Raw genomic sequence first — 16,580 nt, forward strand, 5'->3', positions numbered from 1 at the left:
AGCACTTGGGATTACTGTGAGTTCAAGGCCAGCCTGGGCCACATAGTCAGTTCACCTGAACTACATGGTGAGATCCTATCTCAGAAAACAAAACAAACAAACAAACAAAAAATTAGTAGATGGGTTGGATGGATAGATGGATTGGTTGGATGGATGGATGGATGGGTGGATGCGTGGAAATTCAGTGAATGGGCAGTGAGTGGATCCCTGGGGAGAGGGGACCCTCCAGGCTGTCCTCTGCCATAGTAACTTGCATTACAAACAGAAATCTAGACTAAGGGAAATATCCATGGACACTGAGCTAGCTGTGTTTTCAAGTGAAAACTGTTCTACATGTAGCCAAGTATAGTTTAAATGGAGCCTAATTTATTTTAGGTCTTAGACCTGTTCACTTAACAACATAAAAATGTACTTAAAAATAGATTCCAGGAGGTAGTTGACCTTTAGCCTGACTTGACTCTGATCAGTGATTCCTTCCTTTTGTGCTTTGGAAGATTTTTCTAACAACCCATCTCCCCGCCTAAAAAAATGACTGAGGAAGGAAGTTAGGCTGCAGGCCCAGGGAGTTAAATGAGCTAAGCTATGAAACAGCTGCCGCAGGCCGCAGAGCAGACACCTGTGACTTTGTGGACAGGGGCCATTTAGAGATCGGGCTTCAGGTCCCTGGAGACTTCTGGTTCCTGGTCCTTGTTCTACCCGGATTCCGTACTGTCCGTCTGTGGTGGGTGGGTTAGAGTGACTTCTTGAAAGACTAGATAATAGTTTTAGCAAAGCGTCAACATACATGTGGTGCCTCGGTTCACAAATTTAATTCTTTCCACTTTGATTCTGGTCGCATGCAAATCAAGGCACCGCTGTATTTTTTAATTTTCATTTACAGCTTGAAACTGCTCTGGGATCCTGTAAGAACCTGTGTCCATGCTCTCAAACAGTATTTATCAAACTGGGTTCCCTGGAGCGTTCAGGGTTTCCAGGGAGCCTGTTTAGGGATTTGCTGCTTTCCCTTGTCTCTCTGGCCTGGAATCCTGCCCTGCTTCCTGCTCTGACTTCTAGTAATTAATGTTTCTTCACTGTATTTTGGCTTCGTAGTTCTCTAGTCCCTTGCTTGCCCTCATTTTAGGTAATGCTTGGATGATGCATCCTCCCTTCTTGGATCCTGACCCTCTGAGGGGGTCCTGCTTTTTAGTAGCCATGGTCCTCCTCAGCACTGTCTACTGATTCTGACTTTGAGACAGGGTTTCACTGAGTCACTCAATTCCCCAGGCTGAGCTTGAACTCTCAGTCCTCCTGCCGCAGCCTCCCAGAGTGCTGGGGTTACAGGCCTGTGCCACCCTACTGGGTTGAGACTGTGATAATCTTACGCCTGTGTTAGGCACAAAGAAACTGAGGCTGTTATAGAATTCGTTAACAGTGGCAGAACTGGTAATAGAACCTGAGTGTTTTGACTCTAAATTCTGAACTGGGGTGTATGAGAGCAGAAACAGCGCTAAGGCAACAAGGGAGGAGAGGTCCTGCTCATGGGGATTGGGAGTAGCCTGGCTAGAGGAGGGTGTATTGGGGAGGGCTGGAAGGGGCAGCCACAGAGGTCCCCAGCGGAGCCTGGCCAGGCAGAGGAGAGCAGAGGAGAGGGCCTCCAGAAATTATCTCCAGACCAGACCGGAGCCCCCTGTGTCAGGCTGCTTTGCTTCCTGTGCCCTGCAAATGTGAGCTGCTCCTGCCTTCGAGACCAACGCTGGCTGCAGGTCGCGTGGGCTGCACCTGGACAGCCTCGCCTGGAAACCCCTAGCGTTCTCTCTCCCCTTGGCCTTGAAAACTCACAGGGTAATTCCAGAGGAATTGTGGCTCATTGTTCTCCTGAGTGGGAAGAGGAACTCTAGAGGCCTCCTTAGGGAAGTGGGAGGAGGAAGCCATCTCCACATCCCTCTCCTTGGAGCGCTTCCCATTCGACACCTCTCCCCTCATGTGGTGTCTTGTCCCTGCCTTGGGTCCCTGTATTCTATGCAGCTCCGTGTGTCTCCACCTGGATAAATCTGGCTTTGAGGCAAGTCCCTCAATTCATGCTTTAGAGCTGACTGAGAAAGGGACTGAGAAAGATCCAAGACCTTACAGAGCTTCAGCGGCTGAGCCCTGGGAGGTAACAGGACAAATCTGGTTGGCTGTGGCTTACGGGGCGAGGGGTAATGGAAGGGGTCCTCCTTGATGTGTGGGCCATGAGGGCTGTGTTGTTTTTTGAGAATTTAGCACCTAATAAAATCAAGCAAGGAGCCGGGCGTGGTGGCGCACACCTGTAATCCCAGCCCTCGGGGAGGCTGAGGCAGGAAGACTGTAAATTCGAGCACAGTTTGGGCAGCTTAACAACTTAGTGTGACCCTGTCTCAAAATAAAAAGTTAAAAAGGGGCTGAGGATGTAGCCCTAGGTTCCATCTGCAAAACTGTGCTGAAAATTGGTCCATTAATCAATCAAATCACCACTTTTTACTGTTCCCATGTGCAGTCAGTTTTAAGCAAGATGGATGATAAAATACTCCTCCTGGGGTTCGGGGTGCTTATCCTCCCTTCTGGAGGGGTTCTCTCCTCACTACTTGGCACACTGCTATCGGTTAGTTACCTTGAGAGTCTCCCTCAAGCTCGGGTCTAGCATATGAAGCCAGATGTGGTGACACATGCCTATAACACCAACTCCTCCAGAGGCTGAGGCAGGAGAGTTACCATTTGAGCCCAGCCCAGACAACTTAGTAAGGCCCTGTCTCAAAAATGAAAAATAAAAAGGGCCAAGGGTGCTGCACACCTATAATCCCAGTACTCAGTGAGGCTGAAGCAGGAAGATTGCAAATTCAAGGTTATCCTGGGCAGTTTCACAATGCAGCAAGACTCTGTCTCAAATAAAAATGTAAAAAGGGCAAGGGATGTAGCTCAGGGTGAAGAGCCTGTGTTCAGCCCCAGTACTACAAAAAAGAAAACACATAAACAAACAAAGGACTGTAGCTTGGGCTTCTTAAGTTTGTTTCCAGTATTGGGGGAAAAAAAATTAGCTTGTAAAGAGAATCGCTGGATGGATATAAACGCAATAGTGTCCGCATTGCTATGCAAGTCTATCCCATGGCGTGGCGTGTGCGTCACTCTGAGCTACATCCCTTTGGCAGAGAAGAATGTAGGACTGAGTCGGGCTGACCTGTGCACTTGAGGAGCCAGCTTGGGACATTTCCAAGCACGGAGACACCGTTGTAGTTGTGCCCCTTTTCAGACAACAGGGGAGCCCTCACGAGGTGCCACCCTCGGCCCAGGCAGGTTCCGGAATGAAGCTCCTCTGCAGGAGCCCAGGAGTGAGGAGCGGAGCCTTGAGCCTGGGAAGAGGGACGCATCCCTGACACACGGCAGGGAGTGCTGGCGCAGCAGGGAAGGGACGGATTTACTGTCCCTCTGCAAACCCTCCTCCTACGTGACTTCAAGCCAGCCGCTGGCCCCAGACTCCCCTGCCACACCTCTGCCTGTCTGCAGCTGGATGGCACAGTCCTTTCTGGGACATTATGTCATGATGCTGCCAGTGACCCTGATTGTCCCCGTTTGACAAGGGAGAGGCCCAGGCTGTTGAACAAGCTGCTCAGGGCCTCGCTGATTAGCAGGGCGCTCTGACGCCAGCCTGGAGACAGGAATTTGGAGTGAGGGGAAACGTTCATTTTCTCCCTTCGCTGTTTTCTGGCAGGAAGTTTTCTCAAGCTTCGCTTTAATGGCAGGTCAGGACCAAGAGTCAAGCTCCTGACCTTTGGAGAGCTCTCTTTGTTTCCTTAGACCACGGATTAGCTGTGGCCTCTTGCCATGGAGAGTAAGTCAGCTTGGCACATGTGTAGCAGTGTCTCAGTGTTGTCATACTGCCTTTTACTGTGGTGCTGGCGATTGAACTCAGGGCCTCGTACATGCTGGGCAAGCGCTCTACCATGGAGCTACATCCCCGGGCCTGCACCCACAATATTTGAACTAGTGTCGGCAATGACTCCTGTGAGAGGTTAGCTAACTCTCCTCTGCTCCCACCCTGAATAACTCCAAATAGCCCTGTCCTAACTCAGAGTGGCCCTTGCTACCCACCCCTTACCTCCTAGCTGGGTGGCTTCTGTGTGGTGGGGTCTCAGCTCCTGGCTCCAGTAATTTTTAAATTCCCTAGGGGAGCTGGATGTGGTGGAGCTAGAAATCCCATTACTGGGGAGGCTGAGGCAGGAGGATCACCGAGAGTTCAAGTGAACTACATAGTGAGTTCAAGGCCTGCCTGAGCTACGTAGTGAGACCCTGTCTCAAAAACAAAACAACACAACATCAACAAAAACCCCTGGGGATTCCATTGTGTGTTTCGCCGACTACTCTAGGATTAGAGTTGACTGATTGCCTAGAAGAGAGAGATTCCCACGTCTGGTTATATGCTGGAAACACAGGGGGTAGGAAGCAGCTGTTAAACTTATACGCCAAATCCTTGGCCGCACATTCCAGACCTCTGAGTCAGCGATCCTGGCTCTGGTGCCTCTGTTCAGCCTAACCTGAGCCTGTAGTCAGTGCTGACTAGAGGCTGACATTGTCAGTATGTCCATTTTGTATAGTAGCCTGGCGGGGAATCGTGATTCCCATTTTACAGATGGAGAAACTGATGCTTGGGTTGTGGGGACTTGGGACTTGGCTTGTGGGGAAGGATCCCTAAGTCCCATAGGCGAGGCCTGTCTGGCCTTGATGCCTGCTGTTGCTGCCTGAATTTGGGGCCTGGCTTGGCGGAAGGCACTCTCTGCAGGGCTTGGGCAGCCTGGAGTGCAGAGGATTCCATGAGTGGCGGTGCCTGGTATGTGGTTCCATCCTAGTCACCCTCCTTAAGTACCTCCTCGTGGGGGAGGAAGATTGGGCCTGGCCCAGCCACCTCTCGTGGGCACGCTGCTCTCACATTGAGAGAATACAGAAAGAAAGAGCAAACACTCATTTGCTTTTTTGAGAGCTTGACGAGTTTTTCAGGCGTGCAATATGGAAAAATGCCCCTGCTCCCCTCTGAGGGAGATGCTTCATCCAGGTGACCCCAAAATGTTAGCTCAACATTGCAAAACTGCTTTTGCCCTGTCACAGGTCCTCGTGTACTCAGCGCAGGCTGGGGCTGAGAGCTGGGGGATTTGGGTCACTCATCCCAGCCCCACGCCACCACCTGTGCCCTCTGTCACGTCACACACATCACCGATTGTCCTTAAGCTTTGCTTTCTCCGTCAACCAAGGAGAAACTTGCAGGCCACAGGGACTCCGAGACGCCGGCCCCTCCAGCGGCCTCGAGGTGTCAGAAGGAGAGGAGTGTGGCCGGCCTATTGCTAAGATTCACAGTGTCTGGGACCAGGAGCTTTGTCAAGTGTTTGCTGGCACCCACTCAGGTACCCGATGTCCCCGAGGCTAAAGTGGCTCCAAGTGGCCATCTGTGTCGGAGATCGCGGTGAATGTGTACTGTCTGGCGTCACCCCGCCTGCGTCAGCGCCTAAGGTGTGAACAGCTCACAGCCAGTATTGGGCTAAGGAGAGAAACTGTAGAGTTGGTGGACTGTGTGATCTGCTTTAGGCTCCAGAAAGCCTTCCCTCCCCAGCCCAGCGTCCAGGGACCTCTTCCTCCCCAGAGCTCCCCATGCACCTGTCCTCTGCGCCTTTGTCCCCACCCCTCGTGCCCAGCAAGCACAGATGCTGCACAGTGATAAACGGCCGGGGTCGGGGTATGCAGAGATGCACAGATCCGGGTGTGGCAGCCTCTGCAGAGCGCCTGCCGCAGAATGCTGTTAGAGTGTTCGTGTGTCTGTCCTTTGCCTGCTCAGCTTGACTTCCTTGTTGTCACTCGGCTTGTTTGGAAGGCCGTGGCACTGAGGGGTATTATAAGAATAGAATGCTTAGGTGCAGGGCCATTTTCTGAAGTTAAGAGGAATATCCTGAGGATCTTATCATGTAGAGCTTTTATCCTGGAGCCGCTTTGAGAGCACATCTGAGGTCTGGAGTCTGGTGGCCCCTTGTAAAGCTCTCTGAGTTAGTTGCCCCGGCCCTGGTCATGGGGGTAGCAGTGTGGAAGGACAGCACGGGGACCTTCAGGAGCGGTGGCCACTGGCAGTGTCCCGAGACTCAGACCTGCCCTGCTTGTGTCCTGCACAGGATGGAGGGGCGACCCCACCGAGACCATGGGGATGGTCTTTCCTGGAGCTCTCAGAGAGCTGGCTCAGGGCTGCCTGTCCCTCCAGCAGGGTCACCATTTTGTGGTCACTGTGTTGGTCCCTGGACAGGAGGAGTCCGAGGCCCAGCCCTGACACTGGTGCCCACAGGGGCTTGGCAGGGTCTGAACCCCTGTAGTCATCAATGAGCCTTGTGGACAGCAGGCTGCGCAGCGGGCTTTGAGGCCTGGCTTTGCCATTAACATTGTGATGACCTCCGACAAGTCATCTGACCTTTCCTTGGGCCTCAGTTTCCTAATTTCACAACTCTGGGTCATACTGTGCGAACTTCCCACTACGATGATTGATCTTATCATCCTCCCTCCCCACGTCCCACCCCAATCAGGACCCCAGCAGCCGGGCTTGCTGTGGACATGGTGACTTAGACTTGGGTTCCAGCTGAGGCTTTGCAAGAACACTGCTGTGTCATCCTTGTCAAGCCAGCACTTTCCAGCGCCTCAGCGTACACCACAAGGGGAATCACAATGTTAACGTCCATTCCAAGCTGGCTGTGGTGGTGCATGCCTGCAATCCCAGCACTCGGGGAGGCTGAGACAGGAAAATCACCAGTGTGAGCTGGGGCAACTCACTGGCCCTGTCTCAAAATAAAAAATTAAGAAAGGGGTTGGGATGTAGCTCAGGGGAGACCCTGGGTTCAGTCCCCAGTACCACAAAACAAAACAAAGCAAACCCAGATCCATTCCTGTAAAAGATAAAGGGTTCCTATGGACAGAAGAGGAAATCGGCGCCGGTTGCATCTCGGTCAGTGGTTGTCATCCCAGTGGAGATGCTGGTCGGTGGCACTATTTCCTATCCCAGTAGGATGGCTCTGTAGCTGGCCGTGGGGGTCACTCCCCAGGGCCCTAATCGTATAGGTCTGTGTCCCCACAGCGGCCAGTTTGCCATCGTGAAGAAGTGCCGGGAGAAGAGCACAGGGCTGGAGTTCGCGGCCAAGTTCATCAAGAAGCGGCAGAGCCGGGCCAGCCGGCGGGGCGTGTGCCGGGAGGAGATCGAGCGGGAGGTGAGCATCCTTCGGCAGGTGCTGCACCCCAACATCATCACGCTGCACGACGTCTACGAGAACCGCACCGACGTGGTGCTCATCCTCGAGCTGTGAGTGGGTGCCCGGGACCCGTGGGTGGGGGGTAGGAGGGGCCAGCAGGGCGCTGGCGCCAGGGGTGGCTGAGCTGAGCCCTGTTGTGGGCAGTTTCCTTCTGCCTCGGCTGCCTCCATCCTCCTTTTGGAACTGGCTGGAGGAGGGCCGAGCTTGCTGCACGGCAGGACAGAGGGTGCCGGTCTGTCTGGCTTCCATTAGACCCCGGGGATCGAGGGGAGGAGGCACCTGGCACTGGGTGATTTCCTGGCTGGAGGAATGTGTGAGAGGAGGGTGAGGTGGAGGGTGGGTTGGGGAGCAGAGGCAGCGTCCCAGGGGGCTCTGGTCTGTGGAAGGAAGCGGGTGCTGTCCTCTGAGCTCTGCGTGACCTTCCTGAGCCCTTTGCTGGGGACGGTCCACTGCATTTGTGCTATCTGATCCCTTTATGACCACAGCGATCACTGTGATTTAAGGAGCCAGGCATTTGGGAGGTGCATTACATTTGTCCCGTTGCCGAGCCCTTGCCGTGACTGTGATGAGGGAAGCGTCTTACTACCCCGGAGAGATTATTTTATATTCACTGTGCGGAGCACTTCGATTAGCTTACTTAATCTTTGTCACAGTGCTCTTACAGAGACGCGCAGTGTCTCCATCGTAAAGACTGGATCCCAAGACGCCAGGTTGCTTGTCGGGTCCTGTAGCCAGGCCTGGAGACCACGTGGCTTGTGCAGATAGCTGTGGGCATGAGGCGGGAGAGCCTTGTTGTGGCCTAGCTGGAGGGCATGTCACAGCAGTTGGGAGAGTCTGTACAGGGGACACCAAGACTCAAGGGGTTGATCCTCCCGAAGGCATCTCCAGGGGTGGGCAGGAGGACACACAGTAGAGTCTGAGTTGGCCTGTGGCATAAGTCACAGTGACTGTGTCCTATCAGCAGCAGGACCGGAAATAAGAATGTCCCTGAGTTTTGCAGGCATGAACGCATCTGCCAGTTAGCAGGCAGAGGTGGCAGGTGTCTTAGCAATCCCTAATTTTGTGACCTTGGGCAAGTCACTAAGTCCTTGCGTTTAGGTCTCACCGCTAAGCCAGGCAAGCTGTCTTTGATCTGCCTATGGATCATTCTAATCTAAAAACTGTCCTGATATTGGCAAGATACTGATTTAAGCAACAGTGGCGCATTTGCATATCTTCCATTTGATTCTTACATTATCTCCATCCCAATGTTTAAATGCATAGAATTGCCCTGCTCTGCCCGTGTCCCGCATTTAGTGTCCTCTTTCTGCCTGGATCTCCTGCCCTTTAGACAACTGGTGCCCACGCCTGCCTGAGCTAGACAAAACCTGACGGGCAGCCCAGTGCCACCTCCCGAGGCCAAGAAACAACAGTTGGCACCCGATTCCCAGCAGAGCAATAAGCTTACCTTCCTGGAAAGGCTAGGGCTACATCTTTAAAACGCTATGCTCAAAACTGTCCCCACCCCCCAAACAAAATAACAATAAAAAAGAAACCTTCTCAGGAACTGTCAAGAAATTACAGGTATTCATAATCGCACACTCCAAACACAGCTACTTATGTTTTTCTGCGGTTCCTCTAAATCCTTACATATTTGTATACAATTGTGCCGTATAATTTCCTGCTCTACTTTTTCCTTGAAATTAACAAAACTCCACAAATAGCCTTTTTTTTTTTCTTTTAAATGATTATATCGTTTCATTGAATTATAAACCAGTATTTCCCACTGCTGGACATTTGGTTTTTATTTTCTAAGCTTTTAGCCATTCCAGATTTTACTACAGATAAAACAACTTTGTTCCCCTGAGTTTTCCCTTTGCTTTTTTTTTTTTTTTTCCTTTTAAATTCTCCTTTGCTTTTGAGCTGGCTGCTTCGGAGAAATGCCCTAGAGTGGGAGGACCAGGTCAAAGGCTGACACTTTCAGGCTTTTTTATATCCTGTTTTCCGAAGGATGGAGTTGGTTATCCAGCACCACCCACGACACAGGAGTGTTCCTGTTTGCCTGCAGCCTTGCTAGCCCTGGGTCTTTTGTTTTAAAACATGTTTCATTATTTATTCATCTTTACAGTGATAAATTCATGCTTTGTTGTTGTACTTGGACTTTCTTTCATTCCTGGGGAAACCACCTGCTCTCCCTGTTTGTAGGGCGCTGGCTCATTTCTCCCAGCACAGCTCTCTGTCAGCCAATACTTACGTGGCCTCTTCTTGGGACTTCTTGGGACTTGGGACTTGCTGGATTCTCTCTGTTCAGTTTCTGTCTCCTCCACTCCCAAGTTGTCGTATTGCTCCCAGGATCCTTGTCTGTGGAGTGCTAAGGATTTACGAGATGAAAAAGACCCAAGTTTGTGAAGACTGTACCTAAACCATGTATTGGCAGGACTGAGGGTTAGGACTTCTCGAGAGAGGAGTCCCTGGGCTTTTGTGTATGGATTGGTGACTCCTCTTGGGCCGACCAGGAGCCTTTGGCTTCTGGATCCTCATGTGTCCTCATAACTTAGCAGGTTTGCTGTGGAGCTGAACCTGGTGTTGTGTCCACCTGCACGGCTGCAGGTTTGATGGCTGAGCCTGCCCTCATCCCACTCCCCGCTCGGCAGCTGTGGTCTGGTGCAGGGCTTCCTCCCGGTTTCTGCTCACGTGGCCAGTCCTAGGAGGACATGCCCAGCCCTGACTCAAGCTCCTTTCTGCTGTCATTATTCTACCCGTGACCTCCTTAGAAGGTGCTATTTCTCGTCATGGCTGTTGAAGGCAGAGTTGGGGAGGATTTGTAGTCATCCACATAGGTTGACTTCTGTATGGTAGAAAGAATATATTCAAATGTTAGCAGATTAACTAGTGTCTGACCTGGAGCTTGCCGTGAATGATGTACGTCTGCCTTGCAAGACAGCTCCCACCGCAGCCCCGACAGCTCTGGGGTGCCCTTGGCTCGGAGGCTGTGGAAAGTAACACCCTGGCAGCTGTATTTCAGAGAAGGCCACGCACAGTGCTGGAGGGTGGCTGCTATGAGCTGAGTCTGGCTTCCCTGCCCAGCAACCCAGGTCTCCCCATCACTGCCTGCTCCACGGGTCTGTGCACACATTCCTGGGGGATCTCAGAAACCCTTCAGTGGGAGGACCAGCCTGCAGGGAGCAAGGGGATGAAGGTCAGGTGAGGAGGGAGGGGTGATCCCGGGACGGCTAGGAGAAAAGAGGAGGCCAGGCTGTCAGGGCCAGACTTTCATAGTAAGCTAAAGAGATTTAGAATAAGAAAAGAGAACACTGCAAGGAGAGAAATGACTTTTGAGCAGAGGTCTTAGAGCTGAGTAGCCCTTGCAGGAAACTATGTTGTCTGTAGTCCCAGCTATACAGGAGGCTGAGGTGAGAGGGTCCCTTGAGCCTTGGAGTTTAGGACTGTACTGAGCTGTGGGTGCCCAAGCTAGGTATCAGGAGTGGGGTTGTGCCAGTGAATAGCCACTGCGTACCAGCCTGGGCAACACAGCCAGACTTGTGTCTGGGGATTGAAAACAGGGCCTTGCACATGCTAGGCAGGAGCTCTACCACTCAGCTGTATCCCTGGCATAAATCCCTGTCTCTAGAGAGAGGGAAAGACTGTGCTAGTGCTGTTTTAGAAGAAGGAAAAGGAGGAGAGGCAGGAAGAAAGTGAGAGGAAGGAAGGAAGAAAGAAAGAGAAAGAAAGAAAGAGGGAGAGAAAGAAAAGAGAAAGAAAGAAAGAGGAAAGGAAGGGAAAGGAGAAAGGAAAGAAGGAACTATGTAGTAGGAAAAAGAAACAAAACCTAGTCAACTTGCTGGACTTTGTGCAGAGGCAACTAAGCACTGACATGACTGTCCCCGGCCAGTGTCCCGGCTAGTGCAGCCTCTCACCTTTCTCTCTGGGGGACAATCCAAGGCCCACAGTGGCTGTCCCTTGCTTCATCCCAGGAAACCGTGTCTCCCCAGGTCTCTTCCCAGATCACACCTTCAAACACATGGCTCACTGCTGCCCGCCAAGCCCTCACCCGGCCCAGCTTTCATGTCAGTGGCTTTGGCTGACAGGGTGGCTGCTCATTAGACTATCATCTTTTCTATGTATGTGATATTTTATTTAAGGCAGGCCTAGTAGGGTTACTATTTTAGCCTGAGAGATGTCCCTGAGGTTGCAGCCTTCTACCACCTGGCCTGGGGCTGGGAGGAAAGGACAGGGTGTGACTGGGGTCCCTGTGTTTGTGAGGTGGCACCATGGATTTGAACACTGGCAAAGCACTCCAGATAGGCTGTGCCCGTGCCAGGCTTCACCATCTCACGATCTCTTACATGGTTGTGTCAATATTTTTCCATATCTTATTGATATTTTTAGTATTTCACTTCCTTTGTTCTTTTACTCACTAAAGTCTGAATAGCTTTCACACGCTAGGTCCTGTGGAAGCAAAAGGGATGCAGCTGGGGAGACAGACAGGTCCTAAAGCCCAGAGCGAGGAGGCACAGAGACTGCTAAACAGGACTCTCGGCCCTTCCCCCCAGGTTGGGGTGCTGCGGGCCATTCCTTCCATTTTGTTTTGTTGTTTTGTTGAGACAGGGTCTCGCTATGCAGCTCAGGCTGGCCTTGAACTTCTGGTGATCCTCCCGCCTCCCGAGTGCTGGGACGACAGGCGTGCACCGCACGACACGGCATGAGCCGTTCAGCCATTCAGCCGTTCCTTTCTGCAGCAGCTCAGATTTTGTGTCATGAAAGGCCGTGAAGACAGAGACACCCTTACTAACCGTGTGACCCTGGGCAATCACTTGCTGTCTTGGGAATCTCCATTTCATCTTCGGGCGAATGCGGACAGAGGTTCCACCTGTACCCCTGGGGCGTGGCAGGACTGAAGTGAGACGAGGTCTGGGAAAGCGCGTGGGGTGGTGGTATTCACACCAGGGCCTGGCGAGGCCCTTGGAGCTCTGGTCTCAGGTCACAGGAAGAGCTCCCACTCCCGCCCCCACCCGCGGGCAGGGATGAGACTTGTGGTTTTCTCACTCATGTTTCACAAGAAGCAAAGCGCGTGCCCCACCCCGAGGTGAAGGCCATCTCCGTTGTGGAAGGACCAGGCTCCCACCCTGGCCCTTTGGCCCCAGCCTGCAAAGCAGACTCAAGGCCACCCTGAAGCAGCTGCTGCAGGACAGGGATGGGGAGAAGGAGGGGTGCAGGATGGCCTTATCGTGGGACACTGCGGAAACTGCCCCGGTCTCATCCCCAGCTGCAGGGCGGCCCCTTCCCCCGTACCTGACTTGCTTGGGGCAGAGGGTGCTGCCTGTGCTCTCTCATTTCACCCTTTCTTCTCTTTCCCTGCCTCTCTCTGTCCTCCCTCTTTTTGGATGCAATTGATGGGTTGGAAAAGCTAGGTCCTGTGACCTGTTGATTATCCTGGTGTCTGGATTTGACCTCTTCCTTCTGTGGTGCTGTTTAACACATTCCTCTATCCCCTGTAGCCCCTGTAAATTGTGGTAAGCTCAAGAGGCCACACCTTCCTATGGGTGCTGGCCCAGAGAAATGGAACGTGAATCATGTATGTAACGCTTGGTTTTCTAGTAGCCATATTGAATAAGTAAAAAGAAACAAGTGTATTAACTTCAATAATATTTTTATTTAAAACATATATAAAGTATTAACCTCCTGAACATATAATCAATGTAAAAATTTAATGAGGTCGTTTACGTTCTTTTCTCCATCCTAAGTCTTTAGAGTCTGGTGTGTGTTTCACACTCCTAGCACATCTCAACTTGTATGCGAGGCAGTGGTTAGAGTGAAATACAGTCCTGCTTTAACAATAAAGCCGTATGAGACAGTGTGTGTATAGAACGTTTCTGTCACTTAGAAAGTGCTGCTGATAACACAGAACAAGAGCCTTAAGTGGATTTAGGTTCAATTTTTTTATGTCACAATGTGTCACAAATGTTGCTATCTACTTCCTGTGACACAGCATCATGCCTGGTTTTTCTACTTTTTGTGATACTCAAATTATCAAGTGGGTCCAGCCATGTTTCTGGACATTTCTAAAGAAAAGAAAAAAGATTTTTATCCTTTTTTTTTTGAGACAGGGTCTTGGGACCAGGGAGATAGCTCAGCAGCACAGCGCCTGTCTGGCAAGCACAAGATGGTGAGTGTGATTCCCACTACCAAAAAACAAAGAGACAAGGTCTCACCATGTAGTTCAGGCTGGTCTTGAACTCACTATGTAGCCCAGGCTGGCTTTGAACTCACAGCAATTCTCCTGCCTCTGCCTTCCAAGTGCTGGGATTATAGGCGTCTACCACCACACCCAGTTTATAGTCTTTATTTAGAATGGACTAAGTGATAGAAAATAATTCCTAAGTATAGGACAAAACCATCCTGACCATATTAAAATCACCTGAGGCTAGGCATGGTGGTGCACATCTGCAATCTCAGAACTCTATAAGGCTGAGGTAGGAGGGTCTCATGCTCAAGACCAACCTGGGTAACTTAGTTACTTAATGAGGCTGTGTTTTAAAATTTAAAAATATAGGGCCTGGGATATAGCTCAGTGGGACAGTACCTGCCTGGCAAGTGTAAGGTCCTGAGTTCAACTCCCAGTACCAAAAAGAAAACAAAATTTTTTTAAAAAAATATAGGCCAGGTGTGGTGGCACACACCTGTAATCCCAGCACTCGGGAGGCTGAAGCAGAAGGATCACTGCGAGTTTGAGGCCAGCCTGGCCTACAAAGTGAGTTGAAGGCTGGCCTGAACTACAGAGTGAGACCCTGTCTCAAAAAAGAAAAAAAAAAAAAGAAAACTTTAAAGAATAAATAAAATTTAAAAATATATATTTAAAGGGCTGAGTGTATAACTCAGAGTCAAGGACCTGGGTTCAATCTCCAGTACCATTATTTAAAAAGGAGAATAGGAAGATGAAGGAAGAAGAAGAGGGGGAAGAGAGGTAGAGGGAGAAACAAATAATTTGAGGATGCTCAGCGACTGAGAGTCATTCTGCCTGGGCTAGAATCCTGACTCCACTTCTTACCAGCTGTGTGGCTATGGGAAGCCACTAACCTCTCTGATTCTGTTTCTTTAACTGTGAAATAGGAAAAGAATAGGCCTCAGCTTATAGGATACAGTGATGATTAAATGAGGTTAATATATGTAAAGCATGTAACGCAGAGTAAGTATTCATTGACTGTGAACTATTCTAATTCTAGGGAGGGATTATAAAAATTCAGCCTCCTAGGCTTTACTGCTGGAGGGTCTAATTTGGTAAAGTCTGTGCTGGGACCTGGGGATCTGCATTGTAAACACATTCTGTAGGTGATCCCAACGTCCCAGGCCCTTCGGCTCAGGTGTCTTCCTCAGATCTTTTCCTGTGGTGACCCTTGGCACTGTCCCCCCTCGGAGCAGCATGTGCTGGCTGAACACCCCAGCATCTGTCAGGGAATGAATAAGTCCAGGAGGCTGCCAGATTGACCAGGCCGAAACCTCCTATTTTATCTGCCTGCCCTAAGTCCCAGGCTTTTTGCCCTGTGGGTCTTCCTGTCATATCAACTTTAGGGTGGAAGAATGTAGAATGTGAAAAAATAAAAGTATCAAAAATCAGAAGTAGTATTGTGTAGTTTTTAGAGATTGTATAATGAATGGGGTCTTACCTCTTTTGTTTGTTTGTTTCATTTGTTTGTTTTTTTGTCTTTTTGAGACAAAGATTCACTATACAGTTCAGGTTTGCCTTGAACTCAGCATGTAGTCCAGACTGGCCTCAAACTCACAGTGATCCTCCTGCCTCAGCCTCCGCTCTGCTGGGATCACAGATGTGCGCCACCGCGCCTGGCTTGTTTAAATTAGGGAGCTTGCCTAGAGTGTCTTGAACACATGAAGAGGCCATGTTTTATAAAACTAAAGAAAAGAGACTGCAGGGGTCGTCTTGTCCACTCTGCTTATTTTAGAGAAAGAAAATGAGTTACCCAAGGTCAGTACCAGGGCTGGAACCTAAGTCTCTAGTGTTGCTCGGTATTCGTTCCTCTGTGTCATCTCTCAGTCCGTTCAGACTGTAGCATTCCGTCCCTGTCCCCCAAACATTCAGTCCTCTTCAGTGTAAAATACATTCATTCCACCCTCAAAGAACCAAAGGTCTTCACTAACTCCTGTAGGAAACCCACCTTTTTTTTTTGGTACCAAGAATCGAACTCACAACCTTGCACTTGGCAAGCAGGTCCTGTGCCGCTGAGCTATATTCCTGACCCGAATTCCACATTTTAAAGCCAAAGTCTTATCTCAATATCATCAAAGTCACTTATGGATAAGATTCAAAGTCTGGTTTATCCTGAGGTAAATTGCGCTTCAACTGTTAGTGCTGTGGAGTCCAACACATTACGCTTCCAAATCTGAGGGTGGGACAGGTGTAGGGTAGTCGCTCCCATTCCGAAGGAGACACAGGAGAAGAGAACAGAGTGACAGGTCTCACGTCAGTCCAAACCCTTCCGGCTCGAAAGTGAGCTCTGGCTTTGTGCTCTGCCCTTCGCGCCCTCTGGGCAGAGGTCCTGCCCTGTGGCTTTGCGTGTCCTACCTCAGGGCTTTGCCAGGCTCACCTGATGCCACTAACAGATTGGAATTGCCCTCCTGCCACTCTTGGGCTGGAATCACACCCTGAGGCAGGTGTGCAGGCCTGAGGACTCAGGGCCAGCCCACTCCCATGGTGCCCCTGGCCCCCAGCTCTCTGTGGCATCCGTTGAAATCCAGGTGGAGGCAGCCACACCCCCACAGCTTTGCTTGGCAGAGTCCGAGCTGTGGGAGCTCAGGGGAGGCCGCACCTGGTGCAGCTGAAAAGTGTGGCAATAAGGTTTGGGGAGCAGAGCCCACAGTGTGGGGGCGGCACTGGGGATTCCTGGGACGGGGTTCTGTCCTGTCACTGGCACTGTGGACCCACCAGGGAGAGGGTCATGACCTCTGAAATGACTGTAGGCCATTCTTCCATTGTCTTGGACAGTAGGTCCCAGGTTCTGTTTAGAGGGCTGACTAATCTGCCTGTTGTCTTGATGAACTTCGCCTGGCTTCCCCTGAAGGGCCAGATCCATACTAGTCCCCTTATCAAGCAATCTGTGGGCGTACTGCTATTCTCTCTTGAACAGGTTTTCTCATTTTGTTTTTTCTAATATGAACAGGCTGAGAATTTTTCAAACTTCTTTTTTTTTTTTTTTGTCTTTTTGAGACAGGGCCTTGCTATGCAGTTCAGGCTGGCCTTGAGCTCACTTTGTAGCCCAGGCTGGTCTCAAACTCACAATGATCCTCCTGCTTCAGCCTCCCGAGTGCTGGGATTATAGGCATGTG

General features: G+C 50.7%; 1 protein-coding gene across 1 annotated transcript in view; it reads left to right on the forward strand.

Annotated features, from left to right (window-relative positions):
• The window catches only part of Dapk2 (death-associated protein kinase 2), a gene marked incomplete at its 5' end in the record, with an annotated part of 95,343 nt that overhangs the window by 49,217 nt on the left and 29,546 nt on the right, over window positions 1-16,580 (forward strand). Inside the window, 1 exon segment of the mRNA XM_013519004.1 lies at window positions 7,091-7,312. Coding sequence (XP_013374458.1) covers window positions 7,091-7,312 — 222 coding nt within the window.

The sequence above is a fragment of the Chinchilla lanigera genome, unplaced genomic scaffold (assembly GCF_000276665.1).
Source record: "Chinchilla lanigera isolate Chin_1 unplaced genomic scaffold, ChiLan1.0 scaffold00049, whole genome shotgun sequence".
Classification (NCBI taxonomy): Eukaryota; Metazoa; Chordata; class Mammalia; order Rodentia; family Chinchillidae; genus Chinchilla; species Chinchilla lanigera.